General features: G+C 45.0%; 1 protein-coding gene across 1 annotated transcript in view; it reads left to right on the plus strand.

Moving 5' to 3' along the window:
* Nucleotides 1-24,968, plus strand: part of LOC149455939 (ribosomal protein S6 kinase alpha-5-like) — a 71,421-nt gene extending 46,453 nt beyond the window's left edge. Inside the window, exons 7-12 of the mRNA XM_089685678.1 lie at nt 19,160-19,373; nt 20,546-20,703; nt 21,196-21,334; nt 22,619-22,810; nt 23,211-23,345; nt 23,939-24,968. Coding sequence (XP_089541804.1) covers nt 19,160-19,373; nt 20,546-20,703; nt 21,196-21,334; nt 22,619-22,810; nt 23,211-23,345; nt 23,939-24,070 — 970 coding nt within the window. The 3' untranslated portion in view covers nt 24,071-24,968. The remainder of the gene's footprint in view (nt 1-19,159; nt 19,374-20,545; nt 20,704-21,195; nt 21,335-22,618; nt 22,811-23,210; nt 23,346-23,938) is intronic.
* The last annotated feature ends 957 nt before the right edge of the window (nt 24,969-25,925 follow it).

The raw sequence follows: 25,925 nt of genomic DNA on the forward strand, positions 1-25,925 counted from the left end.
CAAATGTCCTCCCTGCCCCATTTACCCCAAAATGTCATCCCTGCCCTCATTTACCCAAAAATGTCCTCCCTGCCCCCATTTACCCCAAAATGTCCTCCCTGCCCCATTTACCCCAAAATGTCCTCCCTGCCCCATTTACCCCAAAATGTCCTCCCTGCCCCCATTTACCCCAGCCTTCCATACCCCCGCCCCCATATACGCAAAATTGACCCCCCTTTACCCCAGACTGACCCCCCACCCCCATTTATCACTGGACTGCCCCCCACCCCCAAGACACTGACACCTCCTGCAATCAACTGCTGATACTCCACACTGAAGACTAATTAATTTGAGAGACTTGTTTTGCTCCTGCCCATCACATATCCCCATTGCCTGTAATGCTGCCCATACATAAGGGGTTAACCGGTTCAAGCTCCTCCTTGGGATCCAGCTTGGCGCTATACCCCTCCAACCAATCACTGCTTGTGTGATTAGACACAGGGGGCGGGGCTTTTGACTTAGCCAGTCGCACACAGGGGGCGGGGCTCGTGCCTCTCCATAAGTCTGCAGCTTCTCAGTGTTCTGCCAGCGGCGGACCGTCAGACACCAGACACAGCGCTGGTAGGTGAATGGGATGGGGCCCACGGTGGGGTATAATGTAGGTGGTTGTGGTTGGGGCTTCTCAGGGCTCTGGCAGGTGACAGGCGGCTGGGAGGAATATGTCACCTCATCATCACCATCCTCCTCCTCACCGCCTGTTATCACCCTGAGACCCCCGCACTACCACAGCGTACATTACAGGTGATTGCGGTACGCTCCCATTATCCCCATGTTGTGTTTACCAGACAATATTACCTCCAAATGTGACATTGATGTGAATGGGATCATTCCTCCACTACATGGAGTGCGCACAGTCGCAGCGCAGGCTTCATAGGGCTCATTGACACATGCAGCAACCCTTGTGGTTGATGGGGGGAGGGGAGGTAATACGTCTCCTCCTCACAGCCTGTTTTATTCCTGAACATTCTGCACCATCGTGTCACATCCACATTCATTACACACAGTTGTAGTTTGGTCCCATTCACTTGGCAGGGGGGAGCATTTGTTGCAATTACAGAATGTGTACAGTCCTGAGCGGCTCCATATTCTCCTTTAGGTGGCAGTAAAACTGTGGCTGAACCTCCTGTGTTTACCATTCCCTGGATGCCGGTGTGAATGAGGCCTCAGAATTAAAACGGGTGGTGAGGAGGTGACATAATCTCCTCCCCTCTGCCTGTCAACCTCCCTCTGAAAAGTGATCCACTGCAGATCTCTGTAAAGGGGAGATAATATTGCCATAAGTGTGAATGAGCCATAAAAACCCATAGATTGTACAATGGTGGGACACAACATAATTCTTCTCCAGTCTGTGATGTGTGTTCTAGTCATCATGATCAATGTACAATGATTTGTGAACACACTGAAGCAGCAATCTCAACTATTGGTCAGTGTTGGGGTTCTCGCACATGGCAGCCAAAAACACAACTTTGTGAACTGTACTTGTGACTGATGTGAATGCAGCTCATTGTTATCTATGGGTCTGTACACACAGCCGTGTAAATGTCCAAAAACTAGTGCTGTGTTCTCCTTGCGATCGGGACCTTTCCGATCCTGTGACAGCCAATCACGGCAGTCACATGACCCTAAACCCCGTCTCCCAGCCAGAAACCCCTTAAAGGGCCAGGAGGTGCCGGCGCGAAGCAGTTAAAAAGAAAAACTTAATTCCTGGTCATTATATTATGTGTGTACTCCTGAATACTCATACATGTGTACACACATAAATCACACCCCACTTGAAAAAAAAAGTCAGCAAGATTGTGGAAGAGACTACTAGTTTCATGTATAAGAGCATCCTGGGAGGTGGAGGAATTTGACGCACTTCTATACATAGTACACACATGCACTATACAGATCCTACTCACATAGTTTTTTCTTCCAGGAAGATCTGGTATGCATGCGTCAGTACTGTGTGTAAGGATCCTTAGGCCTCGTTCACATGGGGCGTACTAAAGGCTATGTGAATGGAGCACCGTGGTTACCCTCACAGGGGACAAACAGGTATGCCATGCATCCGTGTGCACTCAGTCCCTTTCATGTCAATATGGACACAGACGCTGCTCCCAATCTTACATCCTTTTGGGTAAACACAACCCATCTGCAGGTGTATGCTTTAGTACGCACCATTCGAACGAGGTCTTAATGGTGGCCATACACCGCAATAAATTATTTTTTTTAATTTGTATTTTTGCAATCAATTTAATCCTGATTGGAATAATTGATCTAGAACTGACAATCCATTCGATCGATGGGCCACACACAGGGAAGAGGATTTGGACTGATAGAGTAGATGATTGGAAGTTATCAGTCATATCTCTGATTTCCCCGTACAATCTAATACATGGCCATATGAAATGTGCAAATCGCTCCATGGCATGATGGTATGCAAAGGATGCTGTGCCCAGGTTCCTCTGCATTTCCCTATTGACAGTTCTCCATTTTTCAAGATCTCTGAACCCTTTGTTTAAAGAGACAGGACACTCAGAGACCGGAGAGAGTGCCTGGGCGGCCTCTAGTGCCCAGGAGGCATGTCTGTACGTGCGTGTGTATAATGTGCCATGCTGATGGTTGAACTCCAGGCTGGGGCTGACTATACAATCTCCTCTACCATCAGCTATGTAGTGCAAGGGTCTGCCTAATTTGATAGAAATGGACAGGTTTGTTTACATCTGCCTTAATATTGCATCATTTGTTAAATGTAAAGGTAATTGTACGTTCAATCTGTACAGTGAATGGACAGCTTTAAAGTGACACTAAACAATATCCTTCATCTAAGCCAGGCATGTCCAAAGTCCGGCCCGCGGCCATTTACGGCCCGAGGGTCGGTTTAATACGGCCCTCCATGTCAGTGTGTCATATGGAGCGGCCGGTCCGGTATTTCCACCTCGGCCGTGTCAGAATACCGGGCCGGCCGCTCAGCTCTGCAGCGGAACCTTACCTGTTCCTCTATCCAGCGGCGCGCTGTCTTCCCGGCTTCTGTAGTGTGGGCGCTGGGCATGACAGCCGGGTGCCAAGTGCGCATGCGCAAGAAGCGGTGCTTTTTGTGAATGGTAAGGCGGTACCTGGGACACATGACAGATCCCAGAAGCCGCCGGACCAATCACAAAGCGCAAGTGCTTCTCGCTCATGCGCACTGGGCACCCGGCTGTCATGCCGAGCGCCATTACAGAAGCCGGGAAGACAGCGCGCGGCTGGATCGAGGAACAGGTAAGATCAAAGAACAACTGCGGAAGTAAGAGCGGGTACCTGTCAAATTCAGGTACCCGCTCCCCACCTCCCCAAAGGTCAGCAGTCATCTGTACTGTCCGCAGTCTCTGGTCATCCCTGTGCTGTCCGCAGTCTCTGGTCATCCCTGTGCTGTCCGCAGTCTCTGGTCATCCCTGTGCTGTCCGCAGTCTCTGGTCATCCCTGTGCTGTCCGCAGTCTCTGGTCATCCCTGTGCTGTCCGCAGTCTCTGGTCATCCCTGTGCTGTCCGCAGTCTCTGGTCATCCCTGTGCTGTCCGCAGTCTCTGGTCATCCCTGTGCTGTCCGCAGTCTCTGGTCATCCCTGTGCTGTCCGCAGTCTCTGGTCATCCCTGTGCTGTCCGCAGTCTCTGGTCATCCCTGTGCTGTCCGCAGTCTCTGGTCATCTCCTGTACTGTGTCTGCAGTCCATTAGTTCAGAATTTTTTTTTTCCTGTTTTCTGCCTCTAAAACCTAGGTGCGTCTTATGGTCAGGTGCGTCTTATACGGCGAAAAATACGGTAACTTGGCATAAAATAATTTATTTGCATTTAATTGTAATGGTTCAAAGAATGTTTGGAAAAATGTTCGGCCCTCCACCATGTTCACTTCATCCAATCTGGCCCTCTTTGAAAAAAGTTTGGACACCCCTGATCTAAGCTGTAATATGCAACTGACTACAATAAAGCTCTCCTTTTTAGTTAAAAAAAAACAACAATATTCTTATTCGCCAAAAAAACGCATACACATCCACTACTTAATGACCCTGCAATTTATGTTTTGTCAATAATTTCCTCTGTATTTCTGCCTCCTTGTAACATCCTCTATAAGCTCTATACCCCATCACTTCCATTTGTTTGTATCGAGCATTGCACAATAGTTGTTCTATCCACATTACACATCCTATAGTTCATCTTGGGAGTGAGCTGTGCTTTCATATATATATATATATATATATATATATATATATATATATATATATAGTTAGGTCCATATATATTTGGACAGAGGCACAGTTTTAGATTTTTCAGGTATTGACCAGGACATGTTCCAGCTATAGTTATATAATGGATATGGGTTGAAAGTGTACACTCTCAGGTTTAATTTTAGGGTATGTACATCCAAATTGGAGTAAGGGTTTAGGAATTACAGCTCTTAAGAGTAGCCATCTCCCCTTTTTCAAGGGACCAAAAGTAATTGGGACAATTGAATCAAAAGCTGTTCATGGCCAGGTGTGGGCTACTCCTTCATTATTTCTCGATCAATTAAGCAGGTAAAAGGTCTGGAGGTGATTCTAAGTGTGGTATTTGCATTTGGAATCTATTGCTGTGAACCTACATCATGCGTTCAAAAGAGCTGTCCATGTAAGTGAAACAGGCCATTGTAAGGCTTCAAAAAGAAACAAATCCATCAGAGCGATAGCAGCAACTTTAGGAGTGGCCAAATCAACAGTTCTGTACATTGAGAAAAGAAGAACACACTGGTGAGCTCAGCAACATAAAAAGGCATGGACGTCCACGAAAGACAACAGTGGTGGATGGTTGCAGGATCCTCTCTATGGTAAAGAACAACCCATTCGCAACATCCAGACAAGTGAAAGACACTCTTCAAGAGGTGGGCGTATCATTGTCAAAGTCTACAATCAAGAGAAGACTTCATGAAAGCAAATACAGAGGGTTCACCGCCAAACAACATATAAAAAAGCCAGACCAGTTCTGGAAAAGCATTCTTTAGACAGATGAAACTAAGATTAATCTTTACCAGAATGATGGGAAGAAAAAAGTGTGGAGAAGGCTTGGAACAGCTCATGGTCCAATTCTGCAGTGTTTAGAGATATACTGTTCAGCCAAATGCAGCAAAGTTGATTGGACGGCGCTTCACAGTACAGAAGGACAATGACCCAAAACACACTGCAAAAAGCAACCCAGATGCTTTTGAAGGAAAAGAAGTGGAACATTTTGAAATGGTTGAGTCAATCACCTGATCTCAACCCAATTGAGCATGCATTTCACTTGCTGAAGGCAAAACTAAAGGCAGAAAGACCCACAAACAAAGAACTGAAGACAGCTACAGTTAGAGCCTGGCAAATCACCAGAAAGGAGGAAACCCAGTCTTTGGTAATATCCATGGGTTCCAGACTTCAGGGAGTCATTGCCAGTAAAGGATTCTCAACAAAAAATTAAAAATGAACATTTTATTTATGATTATATTAATTTGTCCAATTACTTTTGGTACCTTGAAAAAGGGGGGATGGCTACTCTTAAGAGCTGTAATTCCTAAACCCTTCCTGAATGTACATACCCTCAAATTAAACCTGAGAGTGTGCACTTTCAGCCCATATCCATTATATAACTATAGCTTGAATATGTTTTGGAAAATACCTGAAAAAAACTAAAATTGTGCCTGCACCCAAATATATATGGACCTAACTGTGTGTGTATGTGTGTGTGTATGTGTATGTGTGTGTATATATATATATATATATATATATATATACACATACATACAGTGGGATCATGAGGATCCTCTACCAGGAAGTCAGATCACGTCAGCAAAAGCAAAAGGAATTTGCAAATATGGGGAAGGCCGAGAGCAACAGAAGGGACCTGGAACACAATAGAGTGAGCGCTCAGCCACTCATGGAGAGCAATGTATTCTATCAATGAATGCAAAGCTTCCTCTGATTGGCTGAGTCAAAGAGGCAGGCTGATGATTTCACAAAATCAAACTCAACCTTTGTATCAGAGGAAGCTTTTTAGTCATTGATAGAATACATCACTTTCTATGAGTGGCTGAGTGCCGCTCAGACAGATTTTATTGTGCTCCAGGTCTGAGACAGGAAGGTCTTGGCTAGGACTGGAACACGTTGCTGGATACTGTATATAGCCTCAGTTACAGCACATCCAGTGGCCTCACGTTAGTGAGAGACATAGCTAGTTAGGGTCTCATTTTGCCTTGGCTCCTCCATCCCCCCCAGAAAACAGCACTTTTGCATTTTCTCTCCTAGGTTACATAGTTAGTCTGGCTGAAAAAAGACAAACGTTCATTCAGTTGAACCACAGAAAAAAAAAAAGTTATAATCCTATACCCACAGTTGATCCAGAGGAAGGCAAAAAAAAAGGTATGGATTTTGGGGGGGAACCCCACACCATTTTTTTTTCAATTTTGGGGTGGGGCTTCCCCTCAAAATCCTTACCAGACCCAAAGTTGAATGGGAGGGGGGACCCCACGGCGTTTTTTACAATTATTTTTTAATTGCCGGCAATTTTTTCTTTAACACTCAGCTGTCAGTGGGAACCCCACTGACAGCTGAAACATGATGCATGCTTTTTACTACTAAAATACAGCATGACTTGATCAAATAACTCATGCAGTATTTTAGTAGCCTTTTTTAGTGAATTTACAGATTTTTAGTGCATTCTGGGTATTTGGGAGGGTCTCCTGAGGTTATCTTTTAAAAACGCTTCTAAACGCAAATGTGCATAAATGCGGCTAAACACGGTATGCAAATGCGGCTAAACTGACTTTTTTTAACCTACGTTTTTCAGCAGTCAGTTTCCATCGTTCAGAAGAGTTTTCCAAACGCCCCGTGTACACGAACCCTTATTCTTCAATAACAAACTGTGCCAGATCTTGTATAATGTGTGTGTGAGATCAGGAGCAGACATCACAGGCACAACTGGGGGTAGAACAGACCATAGAGATGCAAGTAGTAGTAGTTTTTACAACGTCTAGTTATTTTTAGGGCTGCAACTAACGATTATTTTTATAATCGAATAGTTGGCTGATCATGGTTTCGATTAAACAGACAAAAACCTCAAAGTTTGGTGTAATAATTAGTTAATATGTAAAGTTGAAAAAAAGAATATATTTTTGAATATCTGTATGCAGTGTTAAATATAAATAGCCAGCTATATGGTTAGGGAACACAATATCTAATCCACTCTGAGAATAAGACAGAAGAGACATATACACTATTAGAGGTTGAATCTGGTACATATCATTTGACTCCGAGATCAAAAATTTTATTTAAAGAAACAAAAAAATGTAAAAAAACCCCTAAAACGCTCTTTTGCAGATTTTCAGACAAGACGGTAATATATTATTATAAATGACAGACTCCCTTGTCCTAGGCAGGCACCTTGATACAAGCTCCCCGCACCTGCTATCACTTATGCTGGCCGTACATGAACACATTTTTACTTTATTAAATTAAAGATTAGAAAACTTCTCAGTCAAACACATTTTTGGACAGTGTATGTGGTTTTCATTCAGAAATGACATTCATTTAAAAATGAGTTGACTGCTAAAAGCAAGTAAAATTTTTGAATGACATTTCTCCACACATCGAATGTACAAAGAATGTTTGTACGAATATTCTCGTCCAAAAATAGATATGCGTGTATGGCCAGCATAGGGTGTCAAGTAGCAGCAGCATGCGTTTTTTATCACCTGTCATAATGGAGTTAAAAAACCCAAATTAGCTCTTTATAGTACAAAAACAGCAGATAATCACTAATCATATATAAAAATATATCTCTATACCCAAAAGTAGACCCCTGGTATAAAGTGTCCTTATAGCAAGATGAAAAAAACTACTGCCTTTAGATTCATTCACTTCCTTCTTCTGCCCCGGACTACATGTCCCATGGCATAGCTCCTCACACATTCACAAGTTCTCAGGCACTTACTGACATGTATGGATGGTGTACTGAGCTGTATGTGTGCTGCACTGTATTTCCCACCACGTAAACAAATAATGCATAACGTATTCAGGCCAACTAATCAGCCTGTCAACTATTTTCATAATTGATTATGTCAATTAGTTGTTTCAGCCCTAAATATTTTAAAGGTTAGTTCGCCTTTCCACAAAAAAGGGAAAAGTGAGTAGTTTCACGACACCCTCCCCACCCCTCATTGGGCTTAGCTCCTTCCATGATTAACTTCCACCTCCCACACTAGCCATTGTAGTGGTTCAGGCATGTAAAGATCACGCTCTTGTGCATCTTTCCAGAACAAAAAGGGCTCCGAAAGATTATCATTGGTCAGTGTGGTCACATGCTGCTGCTGACCAATGATTGCTCACCTTTGCAAGCACGACGATGCCACTTCACCGGCTGGTATGAGTAGCCAGGATAATCATGGAAGGAGAGAAGATTCAGCAGCGTTTGCCAGGTGGGGAGGATGTTGTGAGTTATTTCATGTTTTCATTTTTGATGAATTTCTAACAGTGAATGTGGTTTTCAATCAGAAAGTTGATTTTGTTCCAAAATTGAATTTTAAAATCAAGTGAAATTTTGATCTACTTTTCGGGTGGTCAGTCTGGGAAAGATGGGGGTAGGGTGGGTCAGTCTAGGGTGGATGGGGGTGGGGAGGTCATTCTGGAGAAGATGTTGTGGGGAAGGTCAGTCTGGGGTACACGGCAGTGGGATGGTCAGTCTAGGGTAGATGGAGGTGGGGTGGTCAGTCTGGGGTAGATGGGGGTGGGGGGGTCATTCTGGAGCAGATGTTGTGGGGAGGGTATGTCTGGGGTACACGGCAGTGGGTGGTCAGTCTGGGGTACACGGCGGTGGAGTAGTCAGTCTAAGGGTAGATGGGGTGGACAATCTAGGGTACATCGGGGTGGGGGGGATCTGCCTGGGGTAGATGAGAGTGGAGGGGTCAGTCTAGGGTGGGTGGGGGTAAGTCCGGGGTAGATTGGAGTTGGGTGGGGCTGCCTTGAGTAGATGGGGTGGGGGGGAGGTGGGTTCCCCACCCCTTAGTGTTCCTAATATATTTCAATAAAAGTATTTTACAATCTCGGTGTTTATTTATCTCAGAGTTAGGCTACGTTCACACTAGCGTTGTGTGCAGGCGGCAGAGAGGCGTTTGGGAAGCGTTTTTACCGGTTCCCAAACGCCTCTGGCAATTCTGCACATTCTGCACATGGTGCTGTTCTAACGGGAGCGGTAGCGGCGCGGCAAAACGGACGCCTCTGGACGAGTCAGGAGGCGTTGAAGCCTCCTATTCTTGTCTATGGTGCTGCTCCGCAAACGCCCGGCCGGCGTTTGTGACGCGGTTGCGGGGCGTTTGCGGAGCGGTAACACCATTCAAACTTCATTCTAGGCGTTTGTGGGGCATTTTTAACGTTTGGCAAATGCCTAGCAACTGCCGCTAAACCGCACATGCGGCGTTTGCGGAGAGTTAGCCAGTGGATCTAGCCAGTATGATATGGGGGTGCAGTAATAAATGTCAGGGGGGTAAAGGGTATGAAGTCTGCAGGGCAGTGTATAAAAACAGGAATCAGTAGCGGAGTGTACTGGGGGTCAACAGATCAGAGGATGGGGTTTAGCAGAGCAGAGGGCAGGAATCAGCAGTTTGTAGGGCAGTGTACCGATTGACTTCTGTACAACCAGCCTCTAGGAAAATGTCCATACGACCAGCACAGCCAGTTATAGCTGGCAGCACTTATCAGTGATAAGAGATACGTCTCTCCGCTGTCAGAACACAATACCTCAGGGGAGTGATTTCCGCATCCACGTGGGAACCCCCATGTTGAACAAAAATGACTAATGTATAGACTGCCTTACTGAGCCTACCATAAGGAAGAATTTCATTAAAACCAGCAAACTGTTGACACAATGAACACCTTGGGCAGGTTTATTTACTGTATATCAATGCATAATGTACAGAGTACAGGGGTTAGGTGTAAGTAATATACAAAACAACATATGGAGTGCAACAGTCAGGATGAGTGCCACATTCACATCAGTGTCCCCAAGGTGCCACCACCTTACTCCAGAGTCGGTCAGAGTCTGGCAGAGTGTCCCCTTACATCAGATTCTGGTAGAGTCCCCTTCTTACATCAGTCTGGCAGAGTCCCTTTTTTACATCAGAGTCTGGCAGAGTGTTCCCTTACATCAGATTCTGGTAGAGTCCCTTTCTTACATCAGATTCTGGTAGCGTCCCCTTCTTACATCAGATTCTGGAAGAGTGTCCCCTTACATCAGATTCTGGTAGAGTCCCTTTCTTACATCACATTCTGGTAGAGTCCCTTTCTTACATCACATTCTGGTAGAGTCTCCTTCTTACATCAGAGTCTGGTAGAGTCCCTTCCTTACATCAGAGTCTGGCAGAGTGTCCCCTTACATCAGATTCTGGTAGAGTCCCCTTCTTACATCAGAGTCTGGTAGTGTCCCCTTCTTACATCAGAGTCTGGTAGAGTCTCCTTCTTACATCAGAGTCTGGCAGAGTGTCCCCTTACATCAGAGTCTGGTAGAGTCCCCTTCTTACATCAGAGTTTGGCATATTGACCCCATTAAACATACTTTAACTACTGGTAGGCAGCTGGCAAGAAAAGGCTTACAAAAAAATGTTGTCGGCTCTGTACTGTGCATGCAGAGTGCCAAAGCGAGCCAATCAATGAACTGCTGGGTTCAGCCTCAACTTGTGTGGTGGGGTGTGTGAATATAAGCCATGCCTAAAAAAAGTGCCATGATGTCACTGCACAGGTGCACACCCAGTTCTCTAATTGGCTGGCTGCGGTACCGAGCATGCACAGTTCAGAGCCCATGGCAAGGGGGGTTTTATGGGCACTTTTCTCCTGTCTGTGAACATTTATGGACAAGAGAAAAGCGCCTGTTTTATACAAAGTGTCTATAAATGTATGGATGGTTGGCAACACAGGGCTGGGGGTGTACACATGCTGCCACTATGATGTTTTGCTTGGTGGCTGTGGCAGGAATGATATACTCTGTTGCATTTTGTGGGCGCAGTGCCTGCTGAACATGACCCATTCGAGTGAATGGAGCACCTCTGCAAGCACCCCACAACTGTGTGCAATGTATGTGGTTCCAGTGCACTAGTGTGGGGTTCTAGGGGTTAACCACTTGCCCTCCAGAGGATTTACCCCCCTTTCCTGGCCAGGCCATTTTTCACGTTACGGCGCTGCGTTACTTTGACTGACAATTGCGCGGTCATGAATTGCGCACCCAAATTAAGTTTATGTCCTTTTTTCCCACAAATTGAGCTTTCTTTCAGTTGTATTTGATCGCCTCTGCAGTTTTAATTTTTTGCACTATAAAAAAAAAGTCCGACAATTTGGAGAAAAAAAACAATATTTTTTTACTTTTTGCTATAAAACATGTCCAATAAAAAAATTTAAATTGCGTCATACATTTACGCCAAAATGTATTCTGCTACATGCCTTTGCTGAAAAAAAATCCCAATACGTGTAAATTTATTGATTTATGTGAAAGTTTTATAGCGTCTACAAATGGTGGTATATGTACTGGGATTTTTTTTTTCCATTTTAACTAGTAATGGCGGCGATCAGCGACTTATAGCAGGACTGCGACGGACATTCTGACACTGGGGGGACCTGGCTTGGTGTCACTGACATGTCAGCGACACCAATACAGTGATCAGTGCTAAATTAAAAAAAAAAAAAAATATTGACACTGTACTAATGGCACTGGGCAGGAAGGAGTTAACATGAGGTGCGATCAAAGGGTTAACTGTGTGCTGGGAGTGTTTTAGTAGTTGGCGGTGTCTGTGTGCTTCACTGTAATCGCACTGCTCTGGTGATCCTCGGAAATCACCGGTGCAGGCGAGTAATTATCGGCTGGAGCTCGGTGATCAACAGCCACGGCCGTGAATGGCGGCACGGGTACGGCGCGCGCCTCCTACCCAGAAATGCAAAATCACGTATATTTACGTGATTTTGCAGAGCAGTGCCGCCCTGTAGCAGTATTTCTGCTACAGGGCGGATGAGAAGAGGCTAAAGCAGATGGTGAGGAGGTGAAACAACACCTACTCACTGCCTGCCAAATGCTCTCGGAATGCAGATCACTCTTCAGAGACCATGTAAACAGGCCCCTAAAGCCATGCTGGGGATGGACAGAAAGGTATTAAAACAGAAGCATCATAAAGGTGTGAGTGAAAACCCCAGAAGTTTAGCCAACTAGCAGATTGCCAGCTATATCCAATAGTACAAAGGTGTCCCGAAGTGTTAACTGGACATGAAGGGGGGAGGGGCAGAGAAAGGAAGGAGATGGGGAGGTTAGAGGGGAAGGAGATGGGGGAGAGAAGGGAAGGAGATGGGGGGGAGGGAAGGGAAGGAGATGGGGGGGGGGAGGGAAGGAGATGAGGGGGAGAGAAGGAACGAGATGGGGGAGGTTAGAGGGGAAGGAGATGGGGGAGAGAAGGGAAGGAGATGGGGGGGGGGGGGGAAGGAGATGGGGGAGGGGGGAGAAGGGAAGGAGATGGAGAGAGTTCAACATTGGGCAGAGCTCAGCTCACTCAGCCCACGCTGGTCATGTGGCTCAGGCAGTCTTCAATCTTGCAGCCACCATGTAGTTGCCAGCTGTAGAGATTCAAGTTTGAGCTTCTTTTTGTGCATCTTTAGAGCGAAGGGAGGCCCATTCGGATAAATGGTGCAGCTCCAAGAACATGCAAAAAACATGGCGCAGTAGTGTACTCAGGTGTGAATGGGGCCTAACCTGGTCGAAGTGACGTGGTGGCATTCTTATTGGCCCCCAATGTACCTTCCAGCAGACATACATTGAAGTGTAATGTGTGACAATGCAGTAAAGTGTACTGGGGTGCGCTGCCAAGCAATAGAACATGGACCGTTCTTCCACGCACAGCAACGCACCTCACTGTATTGTTGCGCTGTGCTGGAATTGTGCGTTGGGGTGCCGTGTACATAAATGGGGGGAGACTGTACTGAACAATTCATATGAAGGAGGAGAGAACACATTTAACAGCCCTGTACTACTGAGCAGATAGGAGATTTCAGAGGCCATTTTGTTACAGAGATTTAATATGTCCTGTGATCTCCGGTGATATCAGATTTATCTATAATAAAGAGTCGGTTCACCTTTACTTAGTTCTCCCAAACACCTCCCTATCCACAAAGGGCATTCAGATCCTCTCTTCTCCCCCTTCCCTCTTAAGGTGACCATACACTACGCAATCTGATTGTACAATCTTCCGTAGATCTACCATCAACTAGGTACCATCAACAAGGGCCTGCCTGATGTGGCCATCTTTACACATTTAAAAAAATTACAAATTTAAAAAAATATTTGGATTACTTTCTAAATCTTGGCCTAGGCAAGGGTGACACCCAGGCCTCGCTCATGCACACACATGCCAAAGGTCTCTAGCAGACACCCCTGCAGCCTTCATGCACGAGATCTTGCCAACTGCCTTCTGGGATGTGTGATGTAGACACCCCAGGATGCAGTTGATCTCACACAGGAGCACACAGGCTGCGTGAGTCAGAGACATAGACCCGTGGGGTGTGTGCATGTGCCACAGATCTGATGTATACACAGACAAGCCATGGAGATCTCTGTCCCCTAGACCTGGCAGAGAATTGCAGTGTGTCTGAGCATGTAACGGGTCTCCAGTGAGGATGGCGGATCTGGAGAAGAGCAGCTAATGGGGAAGTTCTGCTTCAACCAAGACAAAGCTGAACTGCTGAAAGTGCAGCCGATAACCGGCAATTGCATTTCCCAGTGATCAGTGTGTCATTGGACACGGCTGATCAGCTGATAAAAGGCAGCTATGATTGGCCTTTTACCACATCACGTTATCAGCTGTGTCTGTAGGACACAGTGACCATGGAGATCGCCGGATGCACGCCCCTGGGGGCACGCAGGAGAGCGCGTTCTGGGAGAACGTCATATGACGCCCTCCCAGAACTGGCCGGCCACAGTGAAGCTGTCATTCTGCTATCTGCGGTCGGCAAGTGGTTTTTAAAGAGTAACTTCATTCTGCCTAACCCCTTCCCCCAAAAAATCCCTAAAAATCATCTCAGAATACACATCCTACAACCATGGAGTCCAGCCTTGTCTTGGTTGAAAAAGAAATTCTCTCTTAGCCACTCTTCTCCAGAGCCGCCATCTTCACTGGAGATTTGACATGTGCCGACACGCCGGTGATCTCTGCCAGTACTCTGCCAAAGACCCCCTCGGTGCGATGCTACATCACACATCCCAGAAGGCAGTTTGTGAGATGTCATGCATGCTCAGACATGCCACGGGGGTCTTTGTCCGAGTACTGATAGAGACATGCAGCATGTCTGTACTGTACATGTGGGGGGAACATGACATCATCCTGGCCTAGGCCAAGATTTAGGAAGTAAAAAAAAAATAAGGAAAAATGTATTTACTTATTTTTGCTAATGTGTTAGAAGGAGGGAGGAGACCTAAAGAAAAAAATCAGCAAGGTTCCGCTTTAACATGAACTCCCTTCCCCTAAGGTGAACAGACTTCTCAACCCACTTAAGAAATGTGATTGCCTGTTGCAGTGGTCACATGATGGCGAGTCCATCCTGCCAACTCCCAATCATAGCAAGAGACGAGGAACTGTCTGTGACACACAGCACGGAAATGTATGCCGCCATGGATGTATTTGTGGGGTGTGTGGTCGTTAAGGCCCGCCCTTATTACTGCCGTACATATGAGTTATGTGGTCAGTAAGAGGTTAATATGGCTGTGCTCTGGTTTGCAAAAATGGCGCTCGCGTATGCCAGGTACAACGTTGAGCTTAGGCTATGCATTTCCTTGCCGCGGACCAATGAAAAATGGCGCCCGCGGTTTCGTGCATGCGCACTTGCCCCGGTCTCCGGCAAGATGGCGCCCGGTAATCTAGGCACGATTTTTTAGATCTTGAAACCTATAAATAGCAATGTACAGACATCAGGCTGCAAATGGCATACCCCTTTTGACAATGTACTTGTAATACGAAACGCATCAAGGAGGAGCCCTGCACGCCGTGACGTCAAGCCGCCGGATCACGGAGGTCCAGCGGCCACCTTATTTTACCAGCTGGTCAGTGTTATATTCATGAAATTGTCATTTTATTGCTTCACCTCTAGTACAAGTGTACGTGTTTGGATTATATACTATTTAATACCATTAAAGCATCATTTAAATACACTATGGGAATACCCTTTTTTTTTGCTCCGCACTGAGCATTTTAACTTCCCAGCAATCCCCGGTAAACATCCCAGAGCCTGGGCGAGGTTGATCCATTTACCCTGGCGTGCCAATATCCTGTAACCTAAGGAAGGCCATCCACTCTCAGGCTGCATTCCGGACCACCCTAAGAAGGGATCCCTGACTGTTCCAACAGTATACGATACAACGCACTATATTTATGTGCTTTTGGTGAGTGCGCATTTCATATATCTATTCACACACCCAACTGAGGATCCATATACTGCGATTTAACTTAATCACCTGGCGATTATCCTGACAGTTATCTGGAAGATTATACTAAGATCGTTATGACATTTTATGTTTGAAAAACACATCAGAGGTGCCTGTGCATTTTTATGTAGGGGACTATATTTCCAAGTGGTTTTAGGCATTTTATGATTATAACGCATCTAGTATTTATGTTCATCTGCCTGATAAAATTTATTTTATTATTTTTAGCGCTGCACTTTTATGTGAGACTGTTTTGTAAATAAATGATCACTTTTCAGATGCTCATATGATTGTCCTCCCCTCTCTGTGCTGCTAATGACAGGAGGTACCCAGCATTGGATGTGCGACTCCAGAAACTTCCAAACACATACTTAGCTACATCCCCTACCCATGCATGCGCAGTCTGCTCTATTTTACTCTCACAGAATGCTGAACTGCAAGAGCAAGCGGAATGTGCATGCGTGGGTAGAGTGTATTCCTGAGTTTCTGGGGCCATGCATCCAACACTGGATACATCCTGCCATCTAAAGGATAGAGCGGAGAGGACAGTGATATGTCCACCTCCAGCCCAGGGGCCCCTGTCACCTACCAGGCCCAGCTCTAAGTTACTGTACCCCCATCTGGCCACACACTGCCACTGCAGAGCACAGAGTTCTCTTCATGCTGCCAGACATAGGAAGTTAGGCCTCTTCAACTGAGTACCTATCTGAGGCTTAGCCTTTTCACAATGAACAGGTAGGTACGTGATGGAGGTGACCTACTACACTTCACTGTGAATAAACATTTCTAGAATTATTATTAGCACTAAAATATTACACTTGTACCACAAACGGATGTCCCGGTTGGGGCCCCGGATCCCATTATCTATGTCCCACATAATATTGTGTGATTGTACAATGCTATGGCATATGTTAGAGCTTTATTCATGTATAGAAATAATGTGTGATGGAACAACACACATTACACAAGACACATTTTGTCACAGAGCTGTAATAATGCAGAATAGTGTTTGAATGTACAACCCCACAGTATATGTCAGAGAAGGTTGGCAGGAATGGCACTTGGAAGGGCTTCGTTATGAAGTCAGGATCTGATTACAAAGTAAAGCTAATATTCATGATGAGTCATATATATTACAAATATTTATTACAAGGTCACATCTTGACCTATAAATGAAGGTAATCTGATTCTGGCCACTTTGTAATTCTGTGTCTGCTTAGAGTGGAAATCTGATTTTCTGTTAAAAAAAAAAAAAATCTGAATTTGAGTTTTCCTAATTTGCATAATAATTGTCACCAGGAAGAATTCTATATGCTGCAAATCCTACTTGAGGAAAGGCAGCTGTTTGGGGCAAACAAGGTTGCCATGCAACATAGGTGGAATGGGCGGGGCCAAAGTCACGGTGGAGTGGGCGGGGCCCAGAGTAACAGTGGAGTGGGCGGGCCCAGAGTAACAGTGGAGTGGGCGGGGCCATAGTAACAGTGGGGTGGGCGGGGCTAGCTTTTACATTCCAGAGCGCAACTGGCAGGTAGTCATTTCTCACTAGCAGCAGCAGGGTGAGGACACGTTTTTCATTGTTCTCATTCCAGTGCTAGAGATTACTTGAACGTATTATATAGAAATCATATAATATATTCTATAAAAAGGAGACAACGTAGGAGGTTTACATCTCTCTGAATTTCTAATTTTTTCTGCAATTTAGCAAAAAAAATGACAATGTCAGAGTGCAGAGGAAGAGAGGCAGGGACTCTCTGTGTAGAGAGCTTCACATTTCATACTAAACTTGGACAAGGAAACTATGGGAAGGTAAGTAATCAAAGGCTAGTCCTGAGGACCTATAGACACAGCTAGGGCACAACATGACATTCTCAAGGATGACGGTTTGACAAATACAGATAAACATGTATGCTGAGCTCAGACTATGGGAGTGGGGGGGGCACTGAAATACTGAGCAAGGGGGCTGTATACTCTGTATACAATTTACAGTTTAAAGCTGAACTCCAGGGAAGAAGAAACCCTTCTCCTTGTTGTGGGTCTCCCTCTACACTGCAAAGGTTAAATACTTGTTTTGCCTAGGGGGTGATGTAATTATGGCCGAAATTCAAATGGACATACATGATACAGCCTGTCAGTAGTGTTAACACAGCAGTGTTTGTTTTTCTGAGTCCCCCTGTAACATAGTGTATTACCTGCTGGTCCTGGCAGTAAGTCTGTGGTTTTTCAGCTTCTTTTAACAGACCAAGCTGTCCAGCAAAAGTGACAGTTGGGAGGTTGGAACAAACTATTTATTACTGACAGGGGTGCTGACAATGGTCAGTTTTTATTTATTTGTGTAAAACCTCTATCCCAAACAGATAAAAACTGTGTCTGCAGTTGCTTAATAAGTGTTGGCCGAGTTTGGCTTTAATTTGTTAGTCACTTATGTAAAGTCCATCTTAATCTACTACTCTATCTAGCACAACCCTCTCCACCAATTAGGAATGCTACTATCCAAGGGTGACTATGTTGCTCCTTGGTATGCTACAATATAATAAATCATGTTTGTGGGTTTAGTTAAGCTTTAACCCTTGCAGTGCAGATGGGTAAAGCTTTTCCCCAGAGTTCAGCTTTAATCGCTTGACCTCCGCCCTATAGCAGATTTACTGCTACAGGGCGGATGTTCTATGCAAAAATCACGTATATAAATGATTTTGCACTACCACCGTAGGGGGCATGCACACAGCCAGATCACCGCTTCTGCTGTGATTGGACACAGCAGAAGCCGATCAACAAGTGCCACCAATGGATAAGCGCTGTCACCCGTTGATTGCCGAGGAGATTGACAGAACACAGCTTTGCCTATGTAACAAGGCAGAGCTTTGTTCTTCCTGAGGCACTCTGCTAGATTTTCTTTACCCGCTAAGCAGGGAATTAAATATAGCAGATTGCCTAGTAAAAACACCCAACACTGTACACAAAAACACAGGTTAGGCACACAGTTAACACTCTGATCACCCTATATGTTTAACCCCTTCCCAGCCAGTGTCAGTAATACAGTAATAGTGTATATGTTTAGCATTGATCACTGTATTAGTGCCAGTTCACATATATGTGGATTGGATGCGGTCTGAACCACATCCAATCTGCATGACATGTGAAATAACATTTCTTCCTATGGGGCACTGGTGGTACGGCTTCAGTGCGGTTTGAAAAAGAGTCATGTAGGATTTCTGAGCAGTGTGGTCTGGTTCAGGTGCGGATTACAGGCTAATGACTTCTATGGGAACAGTTTCTAAACCACATATGTGTGAACAGGATAATCTTGAGAGCTAATTCTGTCCTTACCAGTGGTTAGTCAGAATAAGTAGGAGGAGGGGAGAGGGAGCATTTGTGGAATAGCTGGGGTTTACCTAGTTTGGACTAGGTAGGGTGTGCAGCAAGCAGTCAGAATCAACCATGTACAAGTCTGATTTCTGCAGAGTGAATTATGATTGGTCGTTTTGGGGTATGACACCTACGAATCAGCCTGCTGTAATGAAAAAGACCGATGGAGGCTCTTTGTTATGTCTACAGGACACTAATGCAGGTTGATAATATGTCAACAAATGACAGAAAAAGAGGAGGAAAAGAAATGTAATTAGAGACACAAATTGAGGAATGTTTAGTAATGATGTTACAGCTAGAGTATGTGGAAAAGATGATATACTAACTGTCCCTTTCTTACAGGTCGTGGCAGCCACCCATCGTGACAGTAAGCTCCTGGTGGCCGTGAAGTTGGTCAGCAAGAAGCTTCTAATTGATGAAGACCCAGATTCCGTCCTTATTGAGCGCCAAGTACTGGAAATGGTTGAGAGCAGCCCTTTCTGTACTCACCTCTATGGCGCATTTCAAACAAAAGTAAGTATTTTAGGAAAATATATACAGTAACAAAAAAATTCCTTTATGACATCTGTCTGTCCGCTTTTGAAGCTGAACTCCAGACAGGCAGGAAATATGCAGATGTGACACATGTATGTATTCACACAATCGTGGTTGGTGGTCTCCCCTGCCCCCTACACTGACAACCGTCATACTGCATTGTGCAATACTATGTAATGCAATCTGGCCTGACTGGCTCACACTGGTACCTGTTCCTCTTCTATTTTGAATCCTGCTGTGAGGAAGGGAAGCCAATATAAAAATGACTTTGGCTAATTTTACTGATTTACTTAATACAAGGGATGCACCGATACTGGTTTTTTTATCAGCAAGTACGAGTACCGATACTTTCGGTCAAGTACTCGCCGATACTGAGTGCCGATTCTTTGCGCTGCAATTTGCGCTAATGGATGCAAATTGCACCGCACAGAACAGCATGCAGTTTTAGAAGGAATACAATTCCCGTCCAAACCGCATACGGTTTCCCCACTGCTCTTGTGTGAACCCAGGCTTGTCATAGCCCGAGTTCACATAAGAGTGGTGCAGGTATACCTCCCTGCAGGCATCCCGTGCTGAGTATCAGTGGTAGAAGAGGAGAGAAAGTGGCAGGGATTTCCTCTCATTGCCGCAATGCTTGGGCTAGACGGCATCTGACTGGTCAGCTGCTCTCTCCTCTCCTACCACTGACACTCAGCATGGAATGCCTGTAGGAAGGTTTCCTGCACTGCTCCTGTGTGTTTGCACAGGAGCAGTGGGGAAACCGCATGCCATTTGGACAGGAATCGCATTCCTGTTCAAATCGCATGCTAAACTTTGCGGTGCAATTTGCATCCATTAAACGCAAATCGTGCCGCAAAGTATCAGTTAAGGTAACGGGAGTAGTTTCACGAGTACTCATGAAAATACTCGGTATCCCTACTTAACACATCACTGGAATCAAGGGATGGTTTATATCTGACTGAAGTTCAAATATAATTGGATGAGATAAGTCAGATGTAGGGAAAGACACCAGAAACATGTTACCAAAGGTTGTGCAGCGATAGACAGACATAGATGTCATGCAGTGTATTTTGGTAGAAAATATTCTGCTGCTTTTATTTTGACCTTTTTATTGAATTCATTCACTGACCTGTCTGTATTTGCTTCTCCAGAATTACTTATTTTTTGCTATGGAATTCCTGGGTGGAGGAGACCTGCGGAAGAAGATGATCACCACCAAGCAACCATTTGACGTCACCACCATCAGATGTCTGGCAGTGGAGCTGCTTTGCGGTTTGCAATTCATACATTTGAAAGGTGTAGTGCACAGGTAAGTACCTTGAATAAACTAATCATTTTTACAATCTGCCCCTCCTGCTGCCTCAGCACCTATACTGTTACTAAATCCTATTTGTGAAAAGATCGATGGCGAGCTCACACTTACCCATTCATCCTTCTCCATCCAATGTCTGTGGCTGCCCTTCTGCTGGCAGTTCACATAAGAGAATGGTTGAGCGCAAGTTGGATCACTTTTAATGTTTCACTTACAAAGTAAAGAAGAGGGCCCATTAGGTCAGGTTTGATTGAATTTTCCACCAGGACTGATTGATTAATTCAGATGAAAATGGTTGTTTAATGGTCATACAGTAGCAGTGTAATCAGTCCCGGGAAGACACCATTGTTTCCTGGATCAAATCATTCTGTCTACGGGCAGCTAGGAAAGGCAGATTTGTGAATGTTGATCCCTCTATTGATCAGTAACACTGGGACATATGGGAGATAATTGTCTGAACTGCAGAGCTAACGCTCTTTTTCTCCATAGGGACCTGAAGCCTGAAAACATCCTTCTAGATGATGTTGGTCATGTGAAAATTGCAGATTTTGGTCTAGCCGTGACCAATATGTTCAGAAACAAGAAAGTGAAGGAAAGAGCCGGAACAGACACTTATATGGCACCAGAAGTAAGTAAAAGACCAGTCATCTGCTGGTTCAATGTGCCCATACACAGGGCAATTATCAACTAGATTAGGCCTTAAGTAGAACCTGTATATAAGGAGCAATTATCAACCAGATTAGAGGTGAATTAAAGAGAACCTGTACACATAGGTCAATTATTGACTAGATTAAAGGGAAATTTTCAGTCTGGCATTTTCCAGTCTCAGCTGAGGGTCCCATCTGACACTGGAGGCAGCCAATGACTTCCCGAAGCAGTGCTTGTTCCACGGCTGGCAAATCTCTTTGTGACCCTAAGGAGGTCTGGTGTGCCCTGGAGGTGTTGAACACTGGCAGCCTTCAGAACAGAAAGAAGGTTGGAACTGAGACAAGTTTAATAATCTATGCTGACAGGTTCTCTTTAAGGTTCCCCTAACTGGGTGACATGTAAGGAAATCAGTTATCTGCCCTGATCAGACTTCGGAAATCTCACATTCAGTTATTTTGTGAGATTGGAAGTTTAGCTCAGGAGCCACCCACTTCTGGGGGTCCCATTGATCAGGAATGTTTGGAACTCAAGTAATCTTTATCTAGGACATCAGTCATCTTAAAGCAAAGTTCCACCTGGAAAAAAAAATAAAAGTCAGCAGCTACAAAAACTGTCCCTTGGTCCAGCGGTGTACTCAACCGCTGGTTTCACCAGCCGTCTTCTCTCCCTGGTGCCGGCATCTTCAGTGTGGGCACCCGGCTATCACAGTTTGCAGCTTCACATCCGGGTGCCCACTGCGCATGCACGAAAAGCGCTGTGCTTTGTGAGCGGCCCCGTAGATTTCTGGGACCTATCACGTGTCCCAGAAGACTACTGGGAAGGAGGGTAGGACGACAACTTCTGCTTCCCATCGCCTAGGCGATCGCAGCAGAAGTGGGGGCGGGTACCTGTCAAATCCCCCCCCCCCCCTGCTCCACAAAGGTGCCAATCCTTAATGGGGAGCGGGGAACAAAGGCTTAAAGCGGAACTTCCCCTTTTTGGTGGAGCTCCTCTTTAAGGTGAATGTGTTAGGATAAAATTGCTTTGCCAATTTGTTTTTCTTCTTTGTTGTTGTGTCTAACAGGGGTAGAGGGTTGCACTTACATTTCTGAGTGCACAGGCAGTAAAACTGGACAGCGTGTAATATCTAGCTTGTGTCCGCTGCTTCTACATTAATTCAATATTACAAATTGAACATTTCTGGGCGAAGCTTTCTTCTAAGAGATGCTTCTGCTTTCCAGTCTGATTTGTCACTCTGATCCTAATCTCTCTGATTTTCTTACAGGTGCATGATGGAAAGGCATATAACCAAATCGCAGATTATTTCTCACTGGGAATAATTCTGTTTGAGACAGCCTTTAAATATCACCCATTCTACGACGGCGACGACTCGAAGAAGGTGAAACATTCCATATGCCATGAGGAGCCAAGTTATCCAGAAGAGGCTGACCCCGAACTCCTGGACTTACTGAAAAAGGTAAGTAGTGACATAGTCCCAGTGGGATAAGAAAAGTTTAGGCTCATCTAATGAGTCAGTGTGCTCTGCAAATGCAGTTTACTCTTTGCTTGCTATAGGGATCTGAACAAACTGGAGCCCCATTCATCCTAATGATTGTAAAAAAAAAGTGAGCTAGGAGGTGGAGGAAATTTGTCACATGACATTTCAAGGTATTCTTTGCAGCATGATGCAGAGAACACACCGCAGACTCCACATTGCGCTGTGCATTTCATTGATAGGATATAAATTGCCAACGCCATGTGGAGTGTTTCCTGCGACCTGTGGGGAGAAGAAGCTACAGGTCTTTATAAATAAATCTCTTAGCATTTTATGCCATTGCTACCATCTTATGTTTTTCTATTTTCTTTTTCCTCTACAGCTCCTGTGCAAAGACCAGAGTCGTCGCAAAGTGGACGTTGACAACATCAACCAGCACCCATTTTTCAATGGCGTAAATTGGGAAGAGCTGGATGTGAACGGGACAAGTCCCCCATTTTCTACACAAAAAAAGAAGGTAAGTAGAAATTTCAGCAGTAAGTGTGCAGTCCACCCAGCCTGGCACTGTACACACACAATAAAGGGTGTTAGTAAGACAGCGAATCATTGTGCTTAAAGGGAAACAATCAAGCCCAGATTAATGAAAAAATCTGAAAATTTCATCTTTATTATAATTGTGCAGCATTTTTACTTCATATCTTAGCTTTACTTGGAGTCTGACTCATCAGATTGAGAGTCTGGGGGAAGGAGTTGCAGATCGCTTTGCTACTGTTATGCACTCAGGAGCTGGGAGACAGTGTGTGAAAATGTGACCTTGAGAGGATAGCAACTGGTACACCTCAGGTGAGCTCTCAGTCTGACTCTCAAACTGAAGACTCAGGAAAAGTGAGTAAAGTGAAATAAGGGGACAAATATAAACCCTTTCAGAATTGAGTCTGCACAAATCTAATAGTGAAAATCCATATCCATGCTTATACACAGTGGTGGCTGATATCTGATATCTCGCAATAATGGATTTGGATGACCCATACAGGTGGAAATGGCCCTCATAGGTCATAGAGGCATTTCTTTTATTAGTGGATCTAATTACTCTCTCTTTTGCTTTTTCAGACCACTACAAAATTGAAGAAAAAGGAAATAGAGCTGGAAGAAATCACAGACGACGATGAGGCTATTACAGCTAAGGATCAGCAGAGATTCAAGGGCTTTTCTTTTGTCAGCAAACAATGGAGAGCCTTGTAGACGAGACTATTTCACCTAAGGAGTATAGGCTGTTCATTGGATTTTTGGTTTCAATGGTATTTTTGGATCAATGGTAAAAGCCAATAGACGCCAGATGAAGAATAACAAGTAGCTCTTGGAAAGGACTTCTGGATATTACAACATTTTAGGGCATTTTAACACATAGCAGCTCTGCTGTGTTCAGTAGAGGATCCATGAACAGATCCCCTGATGAATCAGAGCTAACCGGGACGGACATCAGTTTTCTATAGCAATGGCCATTCAGTTTGTGTCTGCATTTACACAGCGGATACGGGTTGACCTGTGATAGTTCTATGGGTGGTCGGATGTAAATGGACTATAGCCTATAGAGCAGCCTTCGTTAAATGGTGGACTGTGGGCCGTATGCGGACCGAGTCACTGTCCCATCCAGACCACCATATTTCCGCCATTTAGGAGCCAGTTCTTCACCTCAGCCGCCGCCACCGCTGTCATTATCACAGAGGGCAGAGGTAGGACATTGGTTACTAGGATACACAGCAGTCTTAGCAACCAATCACCTGCTGGGACACCTGAAAAGTTAATTCCGGCAGCTCCCACTCCCGCCCTCTATCCGAAGCTGCTGTGTCCCCAGCTCTCTGTCTAGAGCTGTCCTGTCTCCTGCTCTCTGCTCCAAATACCCTGTAGTGTTGTGGGACACGTGACAGGTCCCAGAAGACTACAGGGCCATTCACAAAGCGCAGCACTTCTCACGCATGCGCAGTGGGCACCCGCTGGACCGAAGGACAGGTAGGTGTCTGTATTTTAAAAGTCAGCAGCTACAAGTTTTGTAGCTGCTGACTTTTATTTCATTTTTTTCCAGGTGGAGCAGGTTCCTAGAGAGGATACTGATGGGATTGTTAGGCCAACTTTGCTTAATGGGTGGAAGCAAGTGTCTGGGAATGTTAAGTTCAGTCCGGTCATATCAAATGGTTAACAGGTCAGTGTTTCCAGGACAGCATAGTGAGAAACACAGATTTATTATTTCCACTGGAGATATAAATATTTGCCTGAGAGTATTACAAGACAGTAGTGGGCACCCTACAATGATTTTGCAGCCAGAATGGGCAGATTGATAACTGTGAGCAGTGAGCTGTGTATATTGCCATAGTTGGAAGGAACATATAATCTGCTGTGTTTTATACTCTTTTAAGGTGATGAACATCAAGAGGTGAAGAAAGCAGACCAGAGGTCAACGTTAAAGAAGATGAGGCAGACCAGAGGACAATGCGGGAACACAAAGAAGGCACTTGCAATTATCCCTTAGATACAAACCTGTAGAAAGAAGCGGAAACCTGACAGGGAGCTCACACAAAGAGGAAGAGGTCCCTGCTAAGATCAGGCTTACCTGACCCCAGGTAGCTGATAAAGCACTGCTGTGTCACATGGCGAAATGGTGAGTGCCATAAGTGCAGTACAAGCTGGTGAGGTGGGTAGCACTTGTAGTGTCCCACAGCCACCAAGATTTCAGGAACAAGCCTGTAAAGCCCATAGAAGCCTTCCAGAAGTGCTTGCAAATCCTGGTTGGCAGCCCCCAGATTCAGCAGTACCTGGTATCCCCCATTCACAGCCAAAGTCAGAGTTCAGGTGGAAAAGGCCAACTTGACAATGCCCCTTGATTTATTTTTTGCCCATTTTCACCGAAGATTGCTACAATTTGATTGTGGACCAAACTAATTTAATGTAAATTGCCCCCACCCAAATTAACACCTTGCCAGGCTATTTGAATGAAAACTAGTCATAGTTTCCGAATTTAGAACTTTTTTGGGGCTGACCCTTAAAAATGGCATTACAAAAAAAACATTCAAAACACCAAGATTGGAGGAAGGAGCCTGAC

This window comes from Staurois parvus, unplaced genomic scaffold (genome assembly GCF_062004578.1).
Source record: "Staurois parvus isolate SC_StPar_1 unplaced genomic scaffold, SC_StPar_1.0 ptg000381l, whole genome shotgun sequence".
In the NCBI taxonomy this organism is placed as follows: Eukaryota; Metazoa; Chordata; class Amphibia; order Anura; family Ranidae; genus Staurois; species Staurois parvus.